A 17,250-nucleotide genomic window follows, 5' to 3' on the forward strand; every position below is an offset into this window, starting at 1 on the left:
CCAGGGACATTAGATCATTTATTATATCATTGTCCTTATATTAAAATTTTTTGGAATTCAATTTGGCCACAAATTAATAAATTAATGGAAAATCATATTGCAATATCATATGATACAATTTTATTTGGAACAATGATGAGAAAAAAAAGTCAAATTTCACCAGAAAATAATAAGCTTTTATTAATTCTGACAGGGGTTGCCATTCAACATATAACTAACAATTGGAAAAATTACAACAACCTAAATTACACATTTTGGTGGAATACAATATGTCATATTTTTAAAATGGAAAGAACAATAGCAATACAAAGGGGGACATATATTAAATTTATAAAAATATGGGGGCCATTGACAAAATACTGTAATGAATAAATAATATGATGTTTCTTCTTCTTTTCTTCTTTTAAGGATCTTTTTTATGACACATATAGAGGGGGGGTAAGAAAAATCAATGTATATATAGTATGTTATAATATATTATACAAAATGTAACGTATGAATAAATGGTAATAAAAGGGTGGGGGGAGGGAAATGGGACAAAATTTGTTTAGATTATATTGTATTAGATATAAAAAAGTTATTGAATATTTATCAATTGTATTCTAATATGTTGTATACTTTTTAAAAAAAAAAAAAAAAATTTGAAAATTAAAATATTATATTAAAGTAATGAAAGGGAGGGGGGAGGGAGAGGGGGAAAATCAAATTTAGATATATAATGTATTAGATATAAAAGTGATAATATGTATTTATCAATTGTATTTTATTATTATGTACACTTTATGTAAAATTAGAAAATAAAAAATAATGGAAAAAAAAAAAAAAATTTAGAAGAGCCTGGCCATATCGAGGGATTACATTATTTCAAAAGGGTTCATGACACAGATAATTTGGTTTGTATTCATGTAGGTGTATGCTTATAATATGTGGTCTGGAGAGAAGATTGGCTATATCTGATGTTCTGGTTCAAAGGGCATACGAGTCCTGACAATAGGTGATATTCCCATACTTGTGAGTTGATTGCAGAAGGATGAAATTTACATTCTTCAGCTCCACCTCCTTCTCCAGTGCTATAAAGCCCCCTCCAGTTTTTTCCTTCCACAAGTAAGTTGAGATGATATGAGTTTCGTTTGTCAGATCATCGTTTTGTCCTAACCAGTGCTGTTAGGCTAGACAATCTAGCATCTAAGGTGACCATTTCCAGATAACTGTTTCTTTGGCATACATTGGCTGTTGTAAACAGCCACCAATTTCTTTGCAAGCATACTCTACTAGAAGTGTGGCATCTTCTTGGGAGGAGACATGAGTAATTCTTCCTGAAGAAATTTGTAGAGCATCAAATTAGAACACAACCTAGTATGCATCAAATTAGAACACAACCTTGTATTGTAAACTTGTACTGTAATTATCATATTGTAACCTGTTAACTGTGTTTTATGTAAGTTTAACCAGTAACCCGTTCTGAGCTCTTTGGGGAAAACCGGATAGAAAACAAATTAAATAAAAAAATAAAAATAAGAAGGAGGGGGAACAGGGAGTCTCCCCACTAAAACATTTCTTTTCTGCGCTGTAAGAAATAATTAACAAGGTTAAACAACACTATAAACAACTTAGGTGGAACAAACAGCAACCAGCATGAAACTTATGGAGCTCATAGAGTCTCATTTACTGCTTTACACTTTTTTCCCCCTCTTTTTTTTATCTAACTAACAGGAGAAAATCTCCAGCTCTAGGTATTACTGTTTGTCTGAACAGTAGGCAGTCTAACTCTAGACTGGCAGGGTGTAATGTCACGATTCCCCCTCCTTCTTATTCTTCTGTTTTAGTGCTGTTCGATTGCTTTGGTACATATTGAAGGGGGATCTACAGCACTGGAGAAGGAGTCGGAGATGAAGAATGTAAATTTCATCCTTCTGCAATCAACTCGTGAGTAAGAGAATATTGCCTTTTGTCATGACATGCATGCCCTTATTCCAGAAAGAAGATTATCGAGGTAAGTACCTAATCTTTCCTTGTAATCTTGTTATTACGGGTTCTGGTATGGATGTCATACTCATATGGATTTGAAAATCAGAACTAGTAACATGTTTTCCTCTCCTGAGAAGCCCAGTGAACATCTCCTTGCACCCTGGCTAAATGCTGTATATATTTTTAGCTAGGCAGAGGGAAGTTTTCAGACAGTCAATTTACACAAGCAAATGGCTTTCTACGTAAATTGCCTGAAACATGTTACTTTGCTTTGCCAGAGCCCATATCTCCTGGGCCTTGGGGGCAGCCTGTACTTGTTATCAGTGCTTCTAGAAAGAGCAAATACTTCCTAGATACTTATCCTTTCTTCTTTTTCCTCTTTTGGATCCAAGGTGCAGAAAATCTCTGTGTCAAGCTGTCAGAAAAACTACAATCGAAGACATCTAGCAAAGTCATCATTGCGCATATGCCTCTCCTTATTTGCTGCCTGCAGGTTTGTTTTCCAGGAAGCTGCGGTGAAAACTGGGTCCTGCAAGTACCCTGTGGTTTCAGTGCTGCCTTCTTTTAGGGACACAATGGGATATATAGTGCTGTTTTCACTACGGAAGTTCTGTGGGTAGCAACCAAAGCCCTGTTTTAAACCTGCAGAAAGGGGCTTTTGGTTGTTTTCCATTCTGTGTGTAAGAAAAAGCATGTCACTGATATACTGGAGCAGGGTTGGGTCAGAGGAGAAAAACACAAGCATAGATTTGCTTTGGAAAGATAACTTTAAATGTAATCAGTTAATGATATGCTGCCTTTTATATACATAGCAAGGCAGTTTACAAAAAAAGGTAAGACAGTTAAAACTTACAGGTACAGTTTACTACACATGAGTTACAATATCCATTTATAGAAGAACCAAGGTAAATGAATTCATAAAATAGTGTACAGTTTATTTTTACTTGATTATATTGCTTTTCCACAAACATTATCTAAGTAATATACAATCCAGGATAAATAAAAAATATATAAAACAAAGAAGAACTCCAGTTGATGATAGGACATTCCACACCCATTCAAACATTCTATTTAAAAAGGATAAAAACATAGACAAATATGTGAAATTATCCCACATATCAAACAATATCTATCCTATTAGTACACATGTTCAGACTCATGTGTTACAGCAGACATGTCAAACTCTGGGTACTGAAATTTGGCCCGCCAGCCAATTTCAAATTTCCCCCAAAGCTGGCCCACTGGTACAAGTGCTGCATCATTTGTAGGTTCACGTGGCCTGAGAGGATCGCTGGTCGGCAGTAGCGATCCTCGCAGATCGCCGTAGCCTCAGCTGCACATTCCCTCTAGTGCAGTCCCACCCCTCCTCTGACGTACGGGACCACAGGAGGCCTCATGCATTCCAGGGAACAGTTTTTATTAGTTCAACACTCACCTGCCTGCATACTTCTCAACCTTCTCTGCCCTCATCCCCACCCCTACTTCCTTGCTACCAGGCCCCTGCAGTTATATTATTGAATAATAATGCACAACACCCTTTCATTCACCCCCACCTCAACAAGAACACACACATACACACAAAATCAGAACAGACTGACTAATCCAAAATTTGATCCCCAATGCTTGTCTAGGACTTAAAAGAGAGAGGAAAGTCTTTTTTTATTTATTTTGTTTACATCACAGAGCTGGCATAGGGTTGGAGACATTGTAACCCTATACTTCTAAGACTAAGGGGTCCTTTTATTAAGGTGCACATTTAGGCCCTGATTTTGCAAAGTGCGTCCCAATTGTAGGCAGCTGTAGGCATCCTACAGCTGTCTAATCAGCCAATCGGGAGGCACGTTTTCTAAAAAAATGCTCCCCAGGCAGACCGCCTATATTGAAGGCGCCTCCGGGAGCCTAGGGAGGCCCACAAGCCTGTCTAAGCTCACCTAAGGCTAGGCGGTAGCCTTAGGCAAACCTAGATGGCCCTGCGTGTCTACCTTGCAGAGCGGGAGATGCTTACAATGTAGGCTAGCAAAATGCTGGCCTACATGGTAAGTAGACATGGCCGCTATACTTTATCGCGGCAAGGGATTTTCCTGCCGCGATTAGTATAGCGGCCGCAGCTACAGCCACCAGCCTCCTCAATCCCCCCCGACGTTCACGGCAGGAGGGTGCCCAACCCCTCCTGCCGAAAGAGCCCCCCCCAAAGATTGCCGGCAGGAGGGTACCCAACCCCTCCTGCTGGACTCCCCCCCACGACCCCCTCAAACAAAATGCCCTAACCACCCTCCCCAGACCCCCCCAACAGCCTCCCTGAAGATCGCCGGCAGGAAGGTGCTCAACCCCTTCTGCCGGACCCTCCACCCAACGAACCCCCCACCCCGGAACCCCCCTCAAGCTTACCGCCAAGTTGGCCGGATGGGTCTTCGCACCGTCCAGCCAGCAGGCCCGCCTCTGTCCAACCCACAGGATCCTAGGGCCTGATTGGCCCAAGCGCCTAAAGCCCCTCCCGCCATAGGACACCATAGGAACTCTATGAGCGTTGGGAGCAGCACTGGCCATTCAGCGCAGCTCTCTGCACTAGAAACTGCTAGCGCAATTTAATAGAAGAGGCCCATAGTGTGCAGAAGTTTTTAACTTTTTTGCTCAGAATTTCCCCAGGAGTACTAACTGAAGACGGCACTGTCAGGAGATTCAGGTCAACGGACCTTAGGCATATGATGGAGAATATGGAATAATATGGTTAATGAAGTATGCTGGGTGGCTGATCAACAACGCTTTAAAATCAATCAGTAACTGGTTGATATTTGAAACGATTTAACAGATCAGAAATGGCTGCTGACCAAGGAAATTGTTTGTTCAGGACTATTCACTAATTTTCAGTAGCACTTAAACGGTTCACACCTACGGGAAATCTGCGCCACCAGTGAATCCACCTTAGGCTTGAGTACCTGAATGTAAAACCACTTAGGCTATAAGTGGTATATACCGTATTTTTCGCTCAATAAGACGCACTTTTTCTACCCAAATACCCAAATCCCCCCCCCGCTACCTTATTTAGACTGCCGCCGAAAGTAGAGGAAGGGAAAGGCCAGGCGGGTGCAGTGATTGCACGCCGCTGGCCCAGAAGCCTTACCCTCGACATCAATTCTGACGTCAGCGAGAAGGTGGGCCGAACCTTCTCTCTGACGTCAGAATTGACGTCGGGGGTAAAGCTTTTGAGTGGCGGCATGCAATCGCTGCACCCGCCTGGCCTTTCCGAGCAATTCCTTCATTTCTTCTGTTCTGGTGCTGCGTTGCTGAGCCAGGAGTAACCCCCCCTGCTGCTGCTGCTTCCTCAATGTGTTCTCACAGCGGCAGCAGCGGGAGATAATTATATCTAGTGGGCAGGCGGGTGGGCAGGCTTGGGGGGGGCAGAAGAGGACAGAGGCTGGAAGGCAATGAGGGAGAACATAGGAGGGAGGGAGGAAGGGACAATTGTTCGGCCTGAGTTGGGTGGAGGGAAGAGGACAAAGGCTTGAAGGCAGTGAGGGGAAAATAGGAGGGAGGGAGGAAAGTACAATTGTTCGGCCTGAGGAAGGAAAGAAAGAAAGAAATCACCAGACAATGGGGGAGCAAGAGGACAAAGGCTGGAAGGCATTGAGGGGTACATAGGAAGGAACAGTTGTTGGCCTGAGGAAAGAAAGAAAGAAATCACCAGACAATAAAGGTAGGAAAAATTATTTTATTTTCAATTTAGTGATCAAAATGGGTCAGTTTTGAGAATTTATATCTGTTGTCTATATTTTATCTTTCTATAGTTGTTACTGAGGTGGCTTTGCATATTTTAAAAAGTCTGCCTTGACATCTGTGGCCTGTCCCTGCCTGCCCTATGCCCTGTCCCGGCCTACCACTTGACCACCAGAGGGGAGACACGGTACAGAGCCTGGCAAGGAGTGTGGGGTTGGGTGCAGAGCCTGGCAGGGAGACTTTGGTTCAGAATGGTTTTTTCTTGTTTTCCTTCTCTAAATCTAGGATGAGTCTTATGGTCAGGTGCGTCTTATGGAACAAAAAATACGGTAAATACTAAAATAAATAAATAAATAAATTACTTGCAGAATGCTGTCAATCATCTTTTGAACTCCCTTCCCAGGGAGCTGCTCCACCCCTCTCAGTTTTTTTCTGCAAGCAAGTTGCTCAGCAGTGTTTATGCTCTGAGGTTTTATTATTTTGGAGTATTTTTTTCTAAGTGTTCAGTCAGAGGCTCGGTGCCCAGAGTTCTCACTTGTTGAGACCTCTGCCTGGGAGAAGACACAGACTTATGCTTCAGAAGTCTGCTACTAGCAGAATCAACCCTCGGGGACACCTAGCTAGCCAGCCTGCTTTTGTATTTTTTGAGCTCAGGGGCTGTCCTATGCATAGCTGCTCGGATCCTTGAGTTCAGATGAATAACCCTAGCATTCAGGACCACTAGGCACATTGCACTAGAATAGCATTTAGGTGTATTTACACATGTAATGAGTGTGTGTGAGCACCTCATGTATAGAATTGGCCTTTAGGTGCCTGGATTAAGAAACCTCAGCTCTAGTGTCTAAAGTTAGGAGACCAGGAGATTTCTGTAGAAAAGTGCAAAAAGAGGCATAGTGCATCTTCCAGTAACTTTGGCTGAAAATAGGGGCCTAATTGGGTCCTACATTTAGGTATTTGGCTTTTTTATAGATTAAATGAATTAAAAAATATATCAATCAATTCTTTATTTTTGAGATTACTAGCCTCTGTTCTCTGATTGCTAAGAAACAGTGACTTCATCTCCAGCAAATCTAAAGCATTCCAATTAGCATTGTTATTATAGTACTGCGTAGGACTTTGGTTTTTTGCTTGGAGAAGCAGCATTTCACTTCCAAGACACCTTCCTCTGCGTGTTTCTTGTTTTCTTTTACTGAAAAGGACAAATTAGCAGAAGCTCAAAGGAGTCTTGAGGAGCTTGTGGCTTCTTTCCTAGGTATGTTGGGGATGAGGGTAGATGGTATGGTCCTGAGTTATTGATAAGATTTCAAGCACCTTTAACCCTTGCAGAGCTCTGAGGCCTGCCTCATAGTCCATAAATTGAATCCCAAGAAGGTTGAGACAAGAAAAGAGCTGAGCTGTATTAAAACCTTCAGAGTTACAATGTAACATTAGTAAAAGTCTGTTTTCAACCTGTCTTTACATTTCTCCTCCTGAATTCAGGGTCTGGGCCGTTTGTGTGAGCGCTTCCCTGTTGTGGTGCATTCAGTTACCCCATCTCTGAGGGATTTCCTTGTGATCCCATCACCAGTGCTTGTGAAGCTTTACAAGTATCATAGCCAGTACCATGCAGGTAGGTGGAGAGTGTCTGGCCCTGTAAGCTTGTAAATGTCATTGAGGGGAAGATTCTCAAAACTTTGTGGTAAAATTCAATGGGCCACTGTCGCAGGCATAAATATAATGTTTTGCAAAAGACAAGTCATTCTCAAAAACAGTTTACGGAGGGTCTCTATATTTGCATGTGACGAGTCACTGGTGATAGTGCAGAATACATCCACACATTAAAAAAAAAAAGACCCCCCGAATTAAAGGACGGCAGGAGGGATGGCCACTCCCTCCCACTGCTGTGGTCCCCGACCCCACCCCGGCATGAGAGACACACACTTCCTCCTGCCACCGGTGATTCCTACCCCTGACAACCCCCCTGGCAGGAGGGATGTCAACCTCCCATGCCCCCCCCCAGCAGAAGGGATGCCCTCTCTCTCCTGCCGCTGATGATGCCCCCTCCAACATCTCTCATTTCAAGGCCAGCCAGAGGGATGCCTACTCCCTCCGGCCTGCAGGCCCATCTCTTCAAAATGGTTTGTCTTCCTCTCTCCTGCATCCAGTGATGTGCCGGGGAGGGGCCTTAGGCTCTGATTGGCCCAGGCGCTTAAAGCCCATGGTCAGAGCCTTAGGCCCCCTCCCTGCCATTTTGAAGAGATTGGCCAGCCGGCCTTGGATTGAAAGGTACAGGGGTATCAGGGGGGTGGACATCACCAGTGGGAGGAGGGAGTGGGCATCCCTCCTGCCTGGGGTGTGTTGGGGGGTGGGAATCGCTGACGGCAGGAGGTAGTGGGCATCCCTCCTGCCAAGGGTGTCAGGGGTTGTCGGAGGTGGATGGGGCAAAATTTGCTGACAATTCTGAGCTGTCAAAAGCCATACTTTCCTGTCAATGTCTGAGCCAATCAGTGCTCAGGCATTGACCAGAATGTAAGGCTACGACAGCTCAGACCTGCTGGAAAATTTTGCCTGTAAATGTAGCACAGCAAGATTAGGGAATCACCTGACGATAATAGAGAATCACTTGGAGTGCTCATTTAAATATTAATGACCTCATTGTACTACATTTGCATGGCAGAGTCGGAGTCTCCCAGGAAACTCGGAATAGACCACGGTGAACCCCTTTAAGAATTGGCCAATTGAATACTTCCAGGCTGGAACTGGTTTAGCGACCATTGTTAAAGGCATGGTGGGTTTTGAGAATCTTCCCCAGAGACTTCTGGAGATTTTTGTGCAGGAAGCTTTTTCGATAATATGGACAGAGTTGCTAAAATAGTACAGATCTGGAGAAAGGAGGTGTGAAAGGAAAAATTTGCTTTCCTGCTAACAAAGTACAGGATGAAACCCCCCCTTTCTAAAAAAATAAAATAAAAAAAATCCCCCCAAACCGTGGAGACTGAAAGATAGCATTTCCCATAAGAAACCAAGAACCTTAAAAATAAATTTGTATAACCAGTTTCCAACCAAGCCCAAGGATTCAAAGTAAAATCATACTAACCAAAACTTGACCCTGAGATTCTGGACTGATCTGGTAGGACTCAAGGAAAGTAAATTAGCACATAAGACCCAAATTTTTTGTTCTTTATCATTCATCAGACCAGTCAGGGTCAGATGGTATGTAACAAAGAGGTTCTTCATTGTGGGCAGGATCTGGTGATCACTGACAGCAAAGAAAAGAGGGCATTGAGATGGGGACAGACGGACAGATAGACAGAAAATGTGCCATGCAAATCTTCTGCCTAGCAGACATAATTCTCCAGTTATGTCTAGTTTTCTAGGCCAATAATATGTAATGACTCGTGTGCATTCCTGTTTCAGGATGTCTATATACATTGTTCCTGTTCTTCCTTGGATAAATGGCCTTTTGGAGGATACATTATGGGCTCCTTTTACGAAGGTGTGCTAGGACCTAAACGCGCGGAATAGCGCGTGCTAGCCGCTACCACATGCTTTTGAGCAGGCGGTAGATTTTCGGCTAATGTGCGCTAATCCGGTGCATGCAATAAAACCGCTAGTGCACCTTCATAAAAGGAGCTCTATATCTAACTAGGGCCAGACTCATTCTTTCACTGGTGTAAAAAAAAAAAAAAGAAAAACTCCAGAAATTATTATTTTTCTTTTTTGTTTTTTTGAGGTTTATTGTCTGATGAGAGTCCAGCCTTAGTTACAGGCATAAAATCTTTGGGGCGTCTGAGTTTTTTTTCTCCTCCTTTTTTTTTAATGAATGGATAAATAACACGCAGAGCTTGATACTGCTTATTGTCCGACCTTTGGTAACTTTTTATGCTGCAGATTATTCCTGCCTCTACTTTCTTCAGAAATAAACCTGAACTTCCTAACATTGTTCTCTCTGTGTCTTCAGCCACTGGTAATGACATAAAAATAAGTGTGACCAATGAGCATGCAGAGTCTACCATGAGTGTAATGTCCAGCAAGAAAAGCCAGCCATCCATGTATGAGCAGCTGCGAGATATAGCCATCGAGAACATCTGCAGGTGAGGAACCTAACGATTGGTATAAAAATCAGTACTTACTGCAGTTAAGCAGCCTATTCTGTCTCTGCTCTCATAACATTAAAAAGGCCTTATTCACAGGATCCAGGGAATCCTGGAGTGGCACCAACAAGGCAATCAGCAGCTGAAAATCAAACATTTCCATAGAACTGTTGTAGACAAGAGTTGAAAATTTTAATTATTTAAAATGTGTACCCACTCAATGAACTAATCTACTACTGTTACTATTAATTATTTCTATAGCGCTACCAGACATAAGCAATCAAAATGTATATGCTTACTTCCACAGGTGTTTGAACGCAGGCTTAACAATAGACCCTGTTATCGTGGAGGCTTTCCTAGCCAGTCTGTCCAATCGCCTTTATATATCACAAGAGAATGAGAAGTGCGTATTTTTACAGTCTCTTCCTGGTCCAACATGCAACCAATGTGTTTGTGAATCAGATTCTTCATTGTCACATGACATTAGGAGTCCGTGAGGTGGTTGCTTGTTTTTGGTTTTGTTTGTTCATTTCATTTAAATGAACATCAGCATTTTGGCAGGTATTCCTGGATGCTAAGGGGCTCATAATCAAAATTTAAAGACGTCTAAAAACCCACCTAAATTGGCACTTGGACAACCTAAAACACAGGTTGTCCAAGTGCCGATAATCAAACCGACTTTCTGGATGTGTCGCGGGAGTTTTTATGCCTCTGAATGCCGCTGTGCACCCAGAGCTGAAAGGGGCATATCTGGAGGGGTGGTTAGGGCAGTATGTGAGCTGACCTAGACTGGTCCTGCAGGGATAAATGAATGTTTTACTTGACATCCTGGACGAAACTTAAACGTTGTGAGTTAGACAATGTAAAAAAACAGGTATAAGTGCCAAAAAGGTATCCATAGTGACCAGATAACCACTGCAGAGACAAAGTAAAGACCCCCACACACTCCCAGTGTTCACTGACCCCCTCACACCCCTACAAAGATCAGAATATAAAGTACATACCTGGTATTGGAAAGCCTAGTAGAGCTGCACACAGGTGTCATAAATAGCCTAGGGGTGGGCTAGTGAACCATAAAGAGGAGGACCCAGGCCCATAAGCCACTCTAACCACTACATTTATGATGAAACATGTGCACCCACCAAATCCCCCAAACTCTATTCTACTGCCTTATAGGTGCCACCTGCGGCCATAAGAGCTATTGGGGTTATAGATAGGTGGGTATGGTGGGTTTTGGGGGGCTCACCATAACCTATAAGGGAGTTCTGGTGAGATGTTTATCTGGCACCCTTTTTGTGAAGTTCACAGCAGTGCCCTGTATGATGCCCCATTGCTCTGTTGCCATGTCTGGGTGGCCAGTCCATCACAATGCTGGCCCGTCTCATGTCCAAATGTTCTGGATATTTGGGGCTTGGATGAAATTTAGGTTGAGAATTTGGTATAAAGATAGACATACTGACGGTCTGGATGAACAATAGCCTGGACGTCCAGATACATAGATGATTTTTGAAAAAAAAATAAAAATTCTAGGTTTATTTTTCGAAAGTGGATATTTTCCCATCTAGTGCCACACGCCTAAATCGGACTTAGACGTATGTTTTGATTATGCTCCTCCACATGAATAATAGTTTTGTGTTCATGGTGGTGTTATGATCAGTTTCCAAGTCTTTTGTCTTATTGCTGGGTGATAGCACATGTGTTTTTCTGTATTTTGGTGTTATAGTTTTGGTCAGATTCCAAGCCACAGTGTTTTGTGGAGAGGGGGGTGTATGTGCTTGTCAGTGTTCTCATTGTGTTCTAGATTTGTATGTTTTACCTTCTACTGTTTTCTTCATGTAATACATTTCTGTGTTCCTAAATTCTATTTTTAGGGATGCCCATTTGATTCCTGACCACACAATCCGAGCTCTGGGGCACATTGCTGTTGCGCTGCGGGACACCCCAAAAGTTATGGAACCCATCTTGCAGATTCTGCAGCAGAAATTCTGTCAACCTCCATCCCAGCTGGATGTGCTTATTATTGATCAGCTTGGCTGCATGGTGATCACTGGCAATGTAAGGAGAGATGGGTTGGGTTAGACAGAGTGCTATGCCAATCTCACTATCTGCCAATGTACGGTGATCACTGACAATGGAAAGAGAGAGGGGTTGGGATAGGCAGAGTGCCATGCCAATCTCACCATCTGCCAATGAATAGTGATCACTGGTATGGTATAAGGAGAGGGGGATTTTAATGGGCAGAGCATTAGGTCTACTTGCATAGTGGGGTTTGCATAGTGATCACTGGTACATTGTAAGGAGAGAGGTTGTGATGGACATAGCATTAGGTCTATCTTCTTACGTGGTGGGGAGAGGGATGCATAGTGATCACTGGTGCAGTGATAGGAGAGAGAGTACTGGAATGCTGTGCTAATACCACCATCTGTCAGGAATTAGTAATTACTGGCAGTAAAAAAAGAGAGGGCACTGAGATGGGAACTGATGGACAATGTGCCATGCAAATTATCTGCCTAGAAGACAGAATGCTTAAGTTGTGTCTTCTTTTCCAGGCCAGTGATGTATTAATGTTTTATTCATTGCGCCTATTCTTCCTTGGATAAGTGGCTTTACTGAGGTTATGTGGAATCGTGGGTCCTAGTTGCTCATCCCAGCATTCAAGGGCCTTTAATTAGGAGCTTCTTGTATTCCTGCTTATTGCAAGATGTGAAAGATGATAGATTTCATTTTTTTTCTTTTTGTTTCTTGCTTTCCATCATGGGCTCTAGTTTATGCAGTTTTGTGTCCTTGCAGCAATACATTTACCAGGAAGTCTGGAACCTCTTCCAGCAGATTAGTGTGAAAGCAAGCTCTGTCGTTTACTCAGCCACAAAAGATTACAAAGATGCTGGATACAGGTAACCTCCTGCTTAGCTGCTAGCCAAGATTTCTTTGATAGGCCTCTTAGACATATAAGGGGTATTTTTTTAGAACTTGTACCTGCGTAAATTGATAACTTTTCCTTGTATGGTCTTTGACAGCAAAACTAAGCACATATATCCGCTGTTTGAGTATGTGTGCCAGACTGTGCACATGGCAGGATGCTTGTATTGGGAGGCAAGTTTTATAAAAGGCTATTTATATATAGCTCACTGACTTTGGACAGTTTTACCTCTTTTGTAAACTGCATAGAACCGAAAGGCTTATGCAATATATAAATAAAAATGTATGTTATGTTATGCTTTACTGTCCAGAAATGCTTATAAAAATTTATCTCTACAAAGGCAATTCGAAAACAGTTTTTTTTTTTTTGTAAAATGCACCACACCCATATGCAAACTGTCCACCCTTTGTGTTAGTGAAAATAGGCTTTTAGCTCTACAACATGTACACTTTTACTCCCTTGGTATTGGAGATGTTCCTGGGTAAGGAGATCAGGTGAGAAAAATGCAGGCATAGTGGGGTTGTGTTGGTTTTTTTTTTTTTTTTTATTGTATAGTCTGCAGGAATTTTCCTTGGGCCATTTTCAGTGTGAAAATTAGTGCACTTTGAAAATGAGAGCAAAGATAGTGGTAAAAAGTGCTTGTGGACTTCGCAGCAGTGTGGACAATAAGGAAAAATTAAGTTTCTTACTTGATAATTTTTTTCCTTTAGTTATACCAGAACAGTCCAGAACAAATGGATTATGTCTATCTACTAGAGACAGAGAAAAAATAGTCCCAAGAGCTTCGCCCTTTTAAGGGTATCATGTAGCCTGAAATGTTCAGTATTTCGAATAGACAAGCAATGGTGCTCATAACAAATATAGCTCAATGCTATACTGTTAACATTATAGAATGAGACTAATACTCAACTTACGTGCAGGTATTTCACCGAGTCAGGAGATGTGAGGCATCTCTGTGAAGGAAATGAAAAGCAGAAACTATCACGTGTAAGAAGAAAACACTTAAAAAAACCCAGATAGGGTGGGCTTCTGGACTAGTCTGGCACGACTAAAGGAAAGAAAATGATCAGATAAGAAACATAATTTTTCCTTTTGTTACGTTTATGCCAGACCAGTCCAGAATGAATGGGATGTAGCAAAGCAGTGCCCCGGTTAGGGTGAGACAAAGATAAAAACCAGAGAAGGAGTGAACTGCAGCATCAGTGAATGGGAGTTCCAAAGGTAACTAAAAGTAAGCCTACTATATAAAAGTGCTAAATGTTTTGATGAAGCCTTCATCTAGAACATTGAAGATGGTTAATGACTAGAGCAGGAATTATGTCATTGAATATGTTACACATTCACAAGGCATGAACCAATTGGTGAAGTGATGAGATAAGGGTAAAACAGAAAGAGGATTATAAGCCCAGAATAACCTGCTAGGCTTTAGCTCATGGACACCGTAGACATGAATAGTGAATACTCATGAGTTAATGAAGAGCCATGCTAAACTATCAAGCCTCAGACACCTCTAAAAGAGGAGGCCTGCATAAAATGTACGATTGGAAAGACACCAACAAATGAGCAAATGAAATGCACACATTAAGAAAGCTGCAGCAGAATACAGTCATATAAGGTACCCACTGAAGGAGGTACCATCAAGAGCCAGAATGAAGCTGAAAAAAAACAACTAATCAGGCGAAGCTGCTGGAGCCATGCAGCCAATAACTATCGCCAGAGTCCTAGAGAAGGCTGCTGAGCTAGCATCATAGAAGCAGCTAAGAAATCCTATATGGAAGGCATGGAACCAAACAAGCTTAGTGGTGATTAGATGGTCCCACAATTGAGAAGCAAAGCCAGTGCCAGACAGACTTCTACAATCTGTGCCCTGATTGTGGTTGATCAGAGGCCAGTGCTGGGCAGACTTCCATGGGCTGTGCCCTAAAAATGGCAAGGACAAATCAAGATCCAGTATGAATATGTAGTATGACATTGTACCTTATGAGTTTACCCTGTTGGGCAGACTGGATGGACAGTGTAGGTCTTTATCTGCCATCTGCAATACTATGTGCTACATTAATATGGTTTTGCAATAGGTAAAGCTATGCAGACAATAGTTGAAGCTGACCCAAAACATACACATGCAGACAGCCACAAGGAGGCAGGAGCGAAAGGGCTGCGCTCCTGCCATGAAGACCCCCACTGGACCACCAGGTACCTCGGTAGGCCCGGGGGGTGGGATGGGGGTGGATCGTGGAGTTGGGAGGGAGGTTAAATGGTTGGTGCCTAGAGAAAGGAGAGAACCAAAGTCACCTCTGTGGTCAGGGGTGGATCTGGAGGGAGGGTTGGGGAGGGAACTAGCACCACCAGATGCCACCCAAGCTGGGGGAATGAAGGACCCAGAAGCTCTGGTTGTCATCCAAGCTCAATGAGAAAGTTCAGATTATAACTTGAGCAAAGATGACAAGCATAACCCCTGTTCAGCTGCTACATGGAATTAACCAGGCCAGGAGCTACTAGACAGCACAAAGAAGGAGCTGCACGATCTGCTTGGAGACAAGAAAAATACTGAACATTCTAGGCTGCACAATATCCTTAAAGGGTGAAGGTCTTTGGACTGTTTTTTCTTTGTCTCCATCCACTGGACATAACCCATTAGTTCTAGACTGGTCTGGCTTTGTCTACATCCACTGGTAGATGGACATTATAGACATCATTAATAAAGATGGCAGAGTTCAGATTATCCACATTTATTCCCTCCTGTTCTTTGCTTGATTCTAAATATGCCACCTATCTGTGGTACAACTAAAGCAGTTTACATACAGTCACTCTTATTTTCTCTGGCCCCAATGTTCAAAAGCTTTCCGTGCCAGTAAGACTCATTAAAGCAGTCTTACTGGCATGGAAGCTCAACTTCTGATGCACAAAAGGGTTCTCTGTGGCACCAAGAGCCCTACGCAAATTCATTGCAAGGAGCTCATTAGTATTCTAACAAACTTTCCTTGTGATGCACTAAAAGGAACACCCCCTCCCTTTTATGGGGAAATTTTTACGACAGTTTTGGAGCTGCCATTAGCTGTTGTGCATGCTGCCAGTAGCTGCACACCACCCCCTAAAAAAACTGCACCTGTACGTCCTCCTGCTCTGCCCAGCTGATGGTGACTCGGAGCAGTGATCAGCTGAGAACCGGCAGAGGGGAGAGTGGTGGCTGCTGGCTCAGCTGATCGAGGCTTCCCTTGCTGGCTAGCCACAATCAGCTGATTAGGCAGAGAGGGAGAATGGCAGCTGCAGGCAGGAGGAGGAGCTTTGCCTAGCAATTGCTCTTCTGAGCAGGTGCCAGGCACAGTTCCTCCCCTCTTTTATGGAGCTACTCTGCACAAATAGCATACATGTGATTTGCATACTATTTGTGTGTGCATAGCCCTTTAAAAGAACATTGCTCGCAACTCGGTACTTTTTACCAGGTTAATGGAGCATTGTGCCTCTGGGACTAGTTGGTTTACAAGCTATGTTTTATACCTGGGCAGTGACTTGCCTCGGGTCACAAGGAACCATAGTGGGAATCAACTCCAGTTTCCCTCTTATCCCAGGAAAGCAGGCAGCATATTCTCAACAGTGGGTGACGTCACCGACAGAACCCCACAGCGGACAGCCTCGAAAGCAGACCTGCTTAAAGATCTTTGTAAGAGCTTCCGAGTGCTGCACTGCGCATGCGCGAGTGCCCTCCTGCCTGAGTTAGAGCACGCATCTCCTGTGAGGAACCTCAGTTCAACGTTTTCTGCGGAGCCAAGAAATCCTCTTCTTTTCAGCTTTGCAGCCTTCGTTGCCTTCTCTCACCGCGGCTTTTTTATTATTTTATATTTAAGTCGCTGTGCTTGCGTTTTCCATTCTTCTCCTTAAAAAAAAAAAAGGTTTATCCGATTTTTTTTTTTTTTTTTTTCCATTCAGGTCAGCGGCCTTTGGGCCTAGGCCCTGCCACTCGCCTCGTTCGGTACGTTGGACTTTATTTTTTCTATGTCCCGGCCTCTTACCGGGTTCAAAAGGTGTAGGCAGTGCAACAAGACCATTTCCATCACCGATCCCCATAGTTGGTGTATGGTTTGTTTGGGTCCTGAACATTGCCCTGATGCTTGTCTGCGCTGTGCTACCCTTCAACCTCGGGCCTTTCCGTCTACGCTGTGCCAATTTTCTTCAACTTTTTGGCACTATGGACCAACCGCCTGAGAAGGCCTCGACCTTGGCTTCGGGGACGGCCTCGACATCTAAGTCCTCGACCTCGACACCAGCTTCTGCCTCCACTAAGGCCTCGACCTCGACACCCTCGGTCTCGAAGGCCTCGCCAGTACCTCCTCTGAAGTCATCTTTGACGGGTAAGTCTCCTGTCTCTCCTTCAGGTACCATTTCTAAGAAGCCCCCAGAGTCTCGGGCATCTCAGGCCGTATCTATGGTCCTGCCAGCCTTCTCGAGACCTCCAGCTAAGCGTGCCTCCAAGCATCGGGAATACTCATCCTCGAGGTCACCCTCCTTGGAGCGCACTGCTGCACCTTCGAGACATGATCCTTTTGTCTCGGTGCCTATGTTCGAGGACTTGTTGAA

The 17,250-nt window shown here is 43.4% G+C and overlaps 1 protein-coding gene across 2 annotated transcripts in view; it reads left to right on the top strand.

The window, feature by feature from the left end:
• PI4KA (phosphatidylinositol 4-kinase alpha) overlaps positions 1–17,250 on the top strand; it is a 261,800-nt gene that overhangs the window by 44,034 nt on the left and 200,516 nt on the right. For both annotated transcript variants that reach the window (XM_033956600.1, XM_033956601.1), the window contains exons 12-17: positions 2,361–2,461; positions 7,162–7,291; positions 9,623–9,755; positions 10,063–10,158; positions 11,627–11,810; positions 12,546–12,649. In XM_033956600.1, coding sequence (XP_033812491.1) covers positions 2,361–2,461; positions 7,162–7,291; positions 9,623–9,755; positions 10,063–10,158; positions 11,627–11,810; positions 12,546–12,649 — 748 coding nt within the window. The remainder of the gene's footprint in view (positions 1–2,360; positions 2,462–7,161; positions 7,292–9,622; positions 9,756–10,062; positions 10,159–11,626; positions 11,811–12,545; positions 12,650–17,250) is intronic.

This window comes from Geotrypetes seraphini, chromosome 8, assembly GCF_902459505.1.
Source record: "Geotrypetes seraphini chromosome 8, aGeoSer1.1, whole genome shotgun sequence".
Classification (NCBI taxonomy): domain Eukaryota; kingdom Metazoa; phylum Chordata; class Amphibia; order Gymnophiona; family Dermophiidae; genus Geotrypetes; species Geotrypetes seraphini.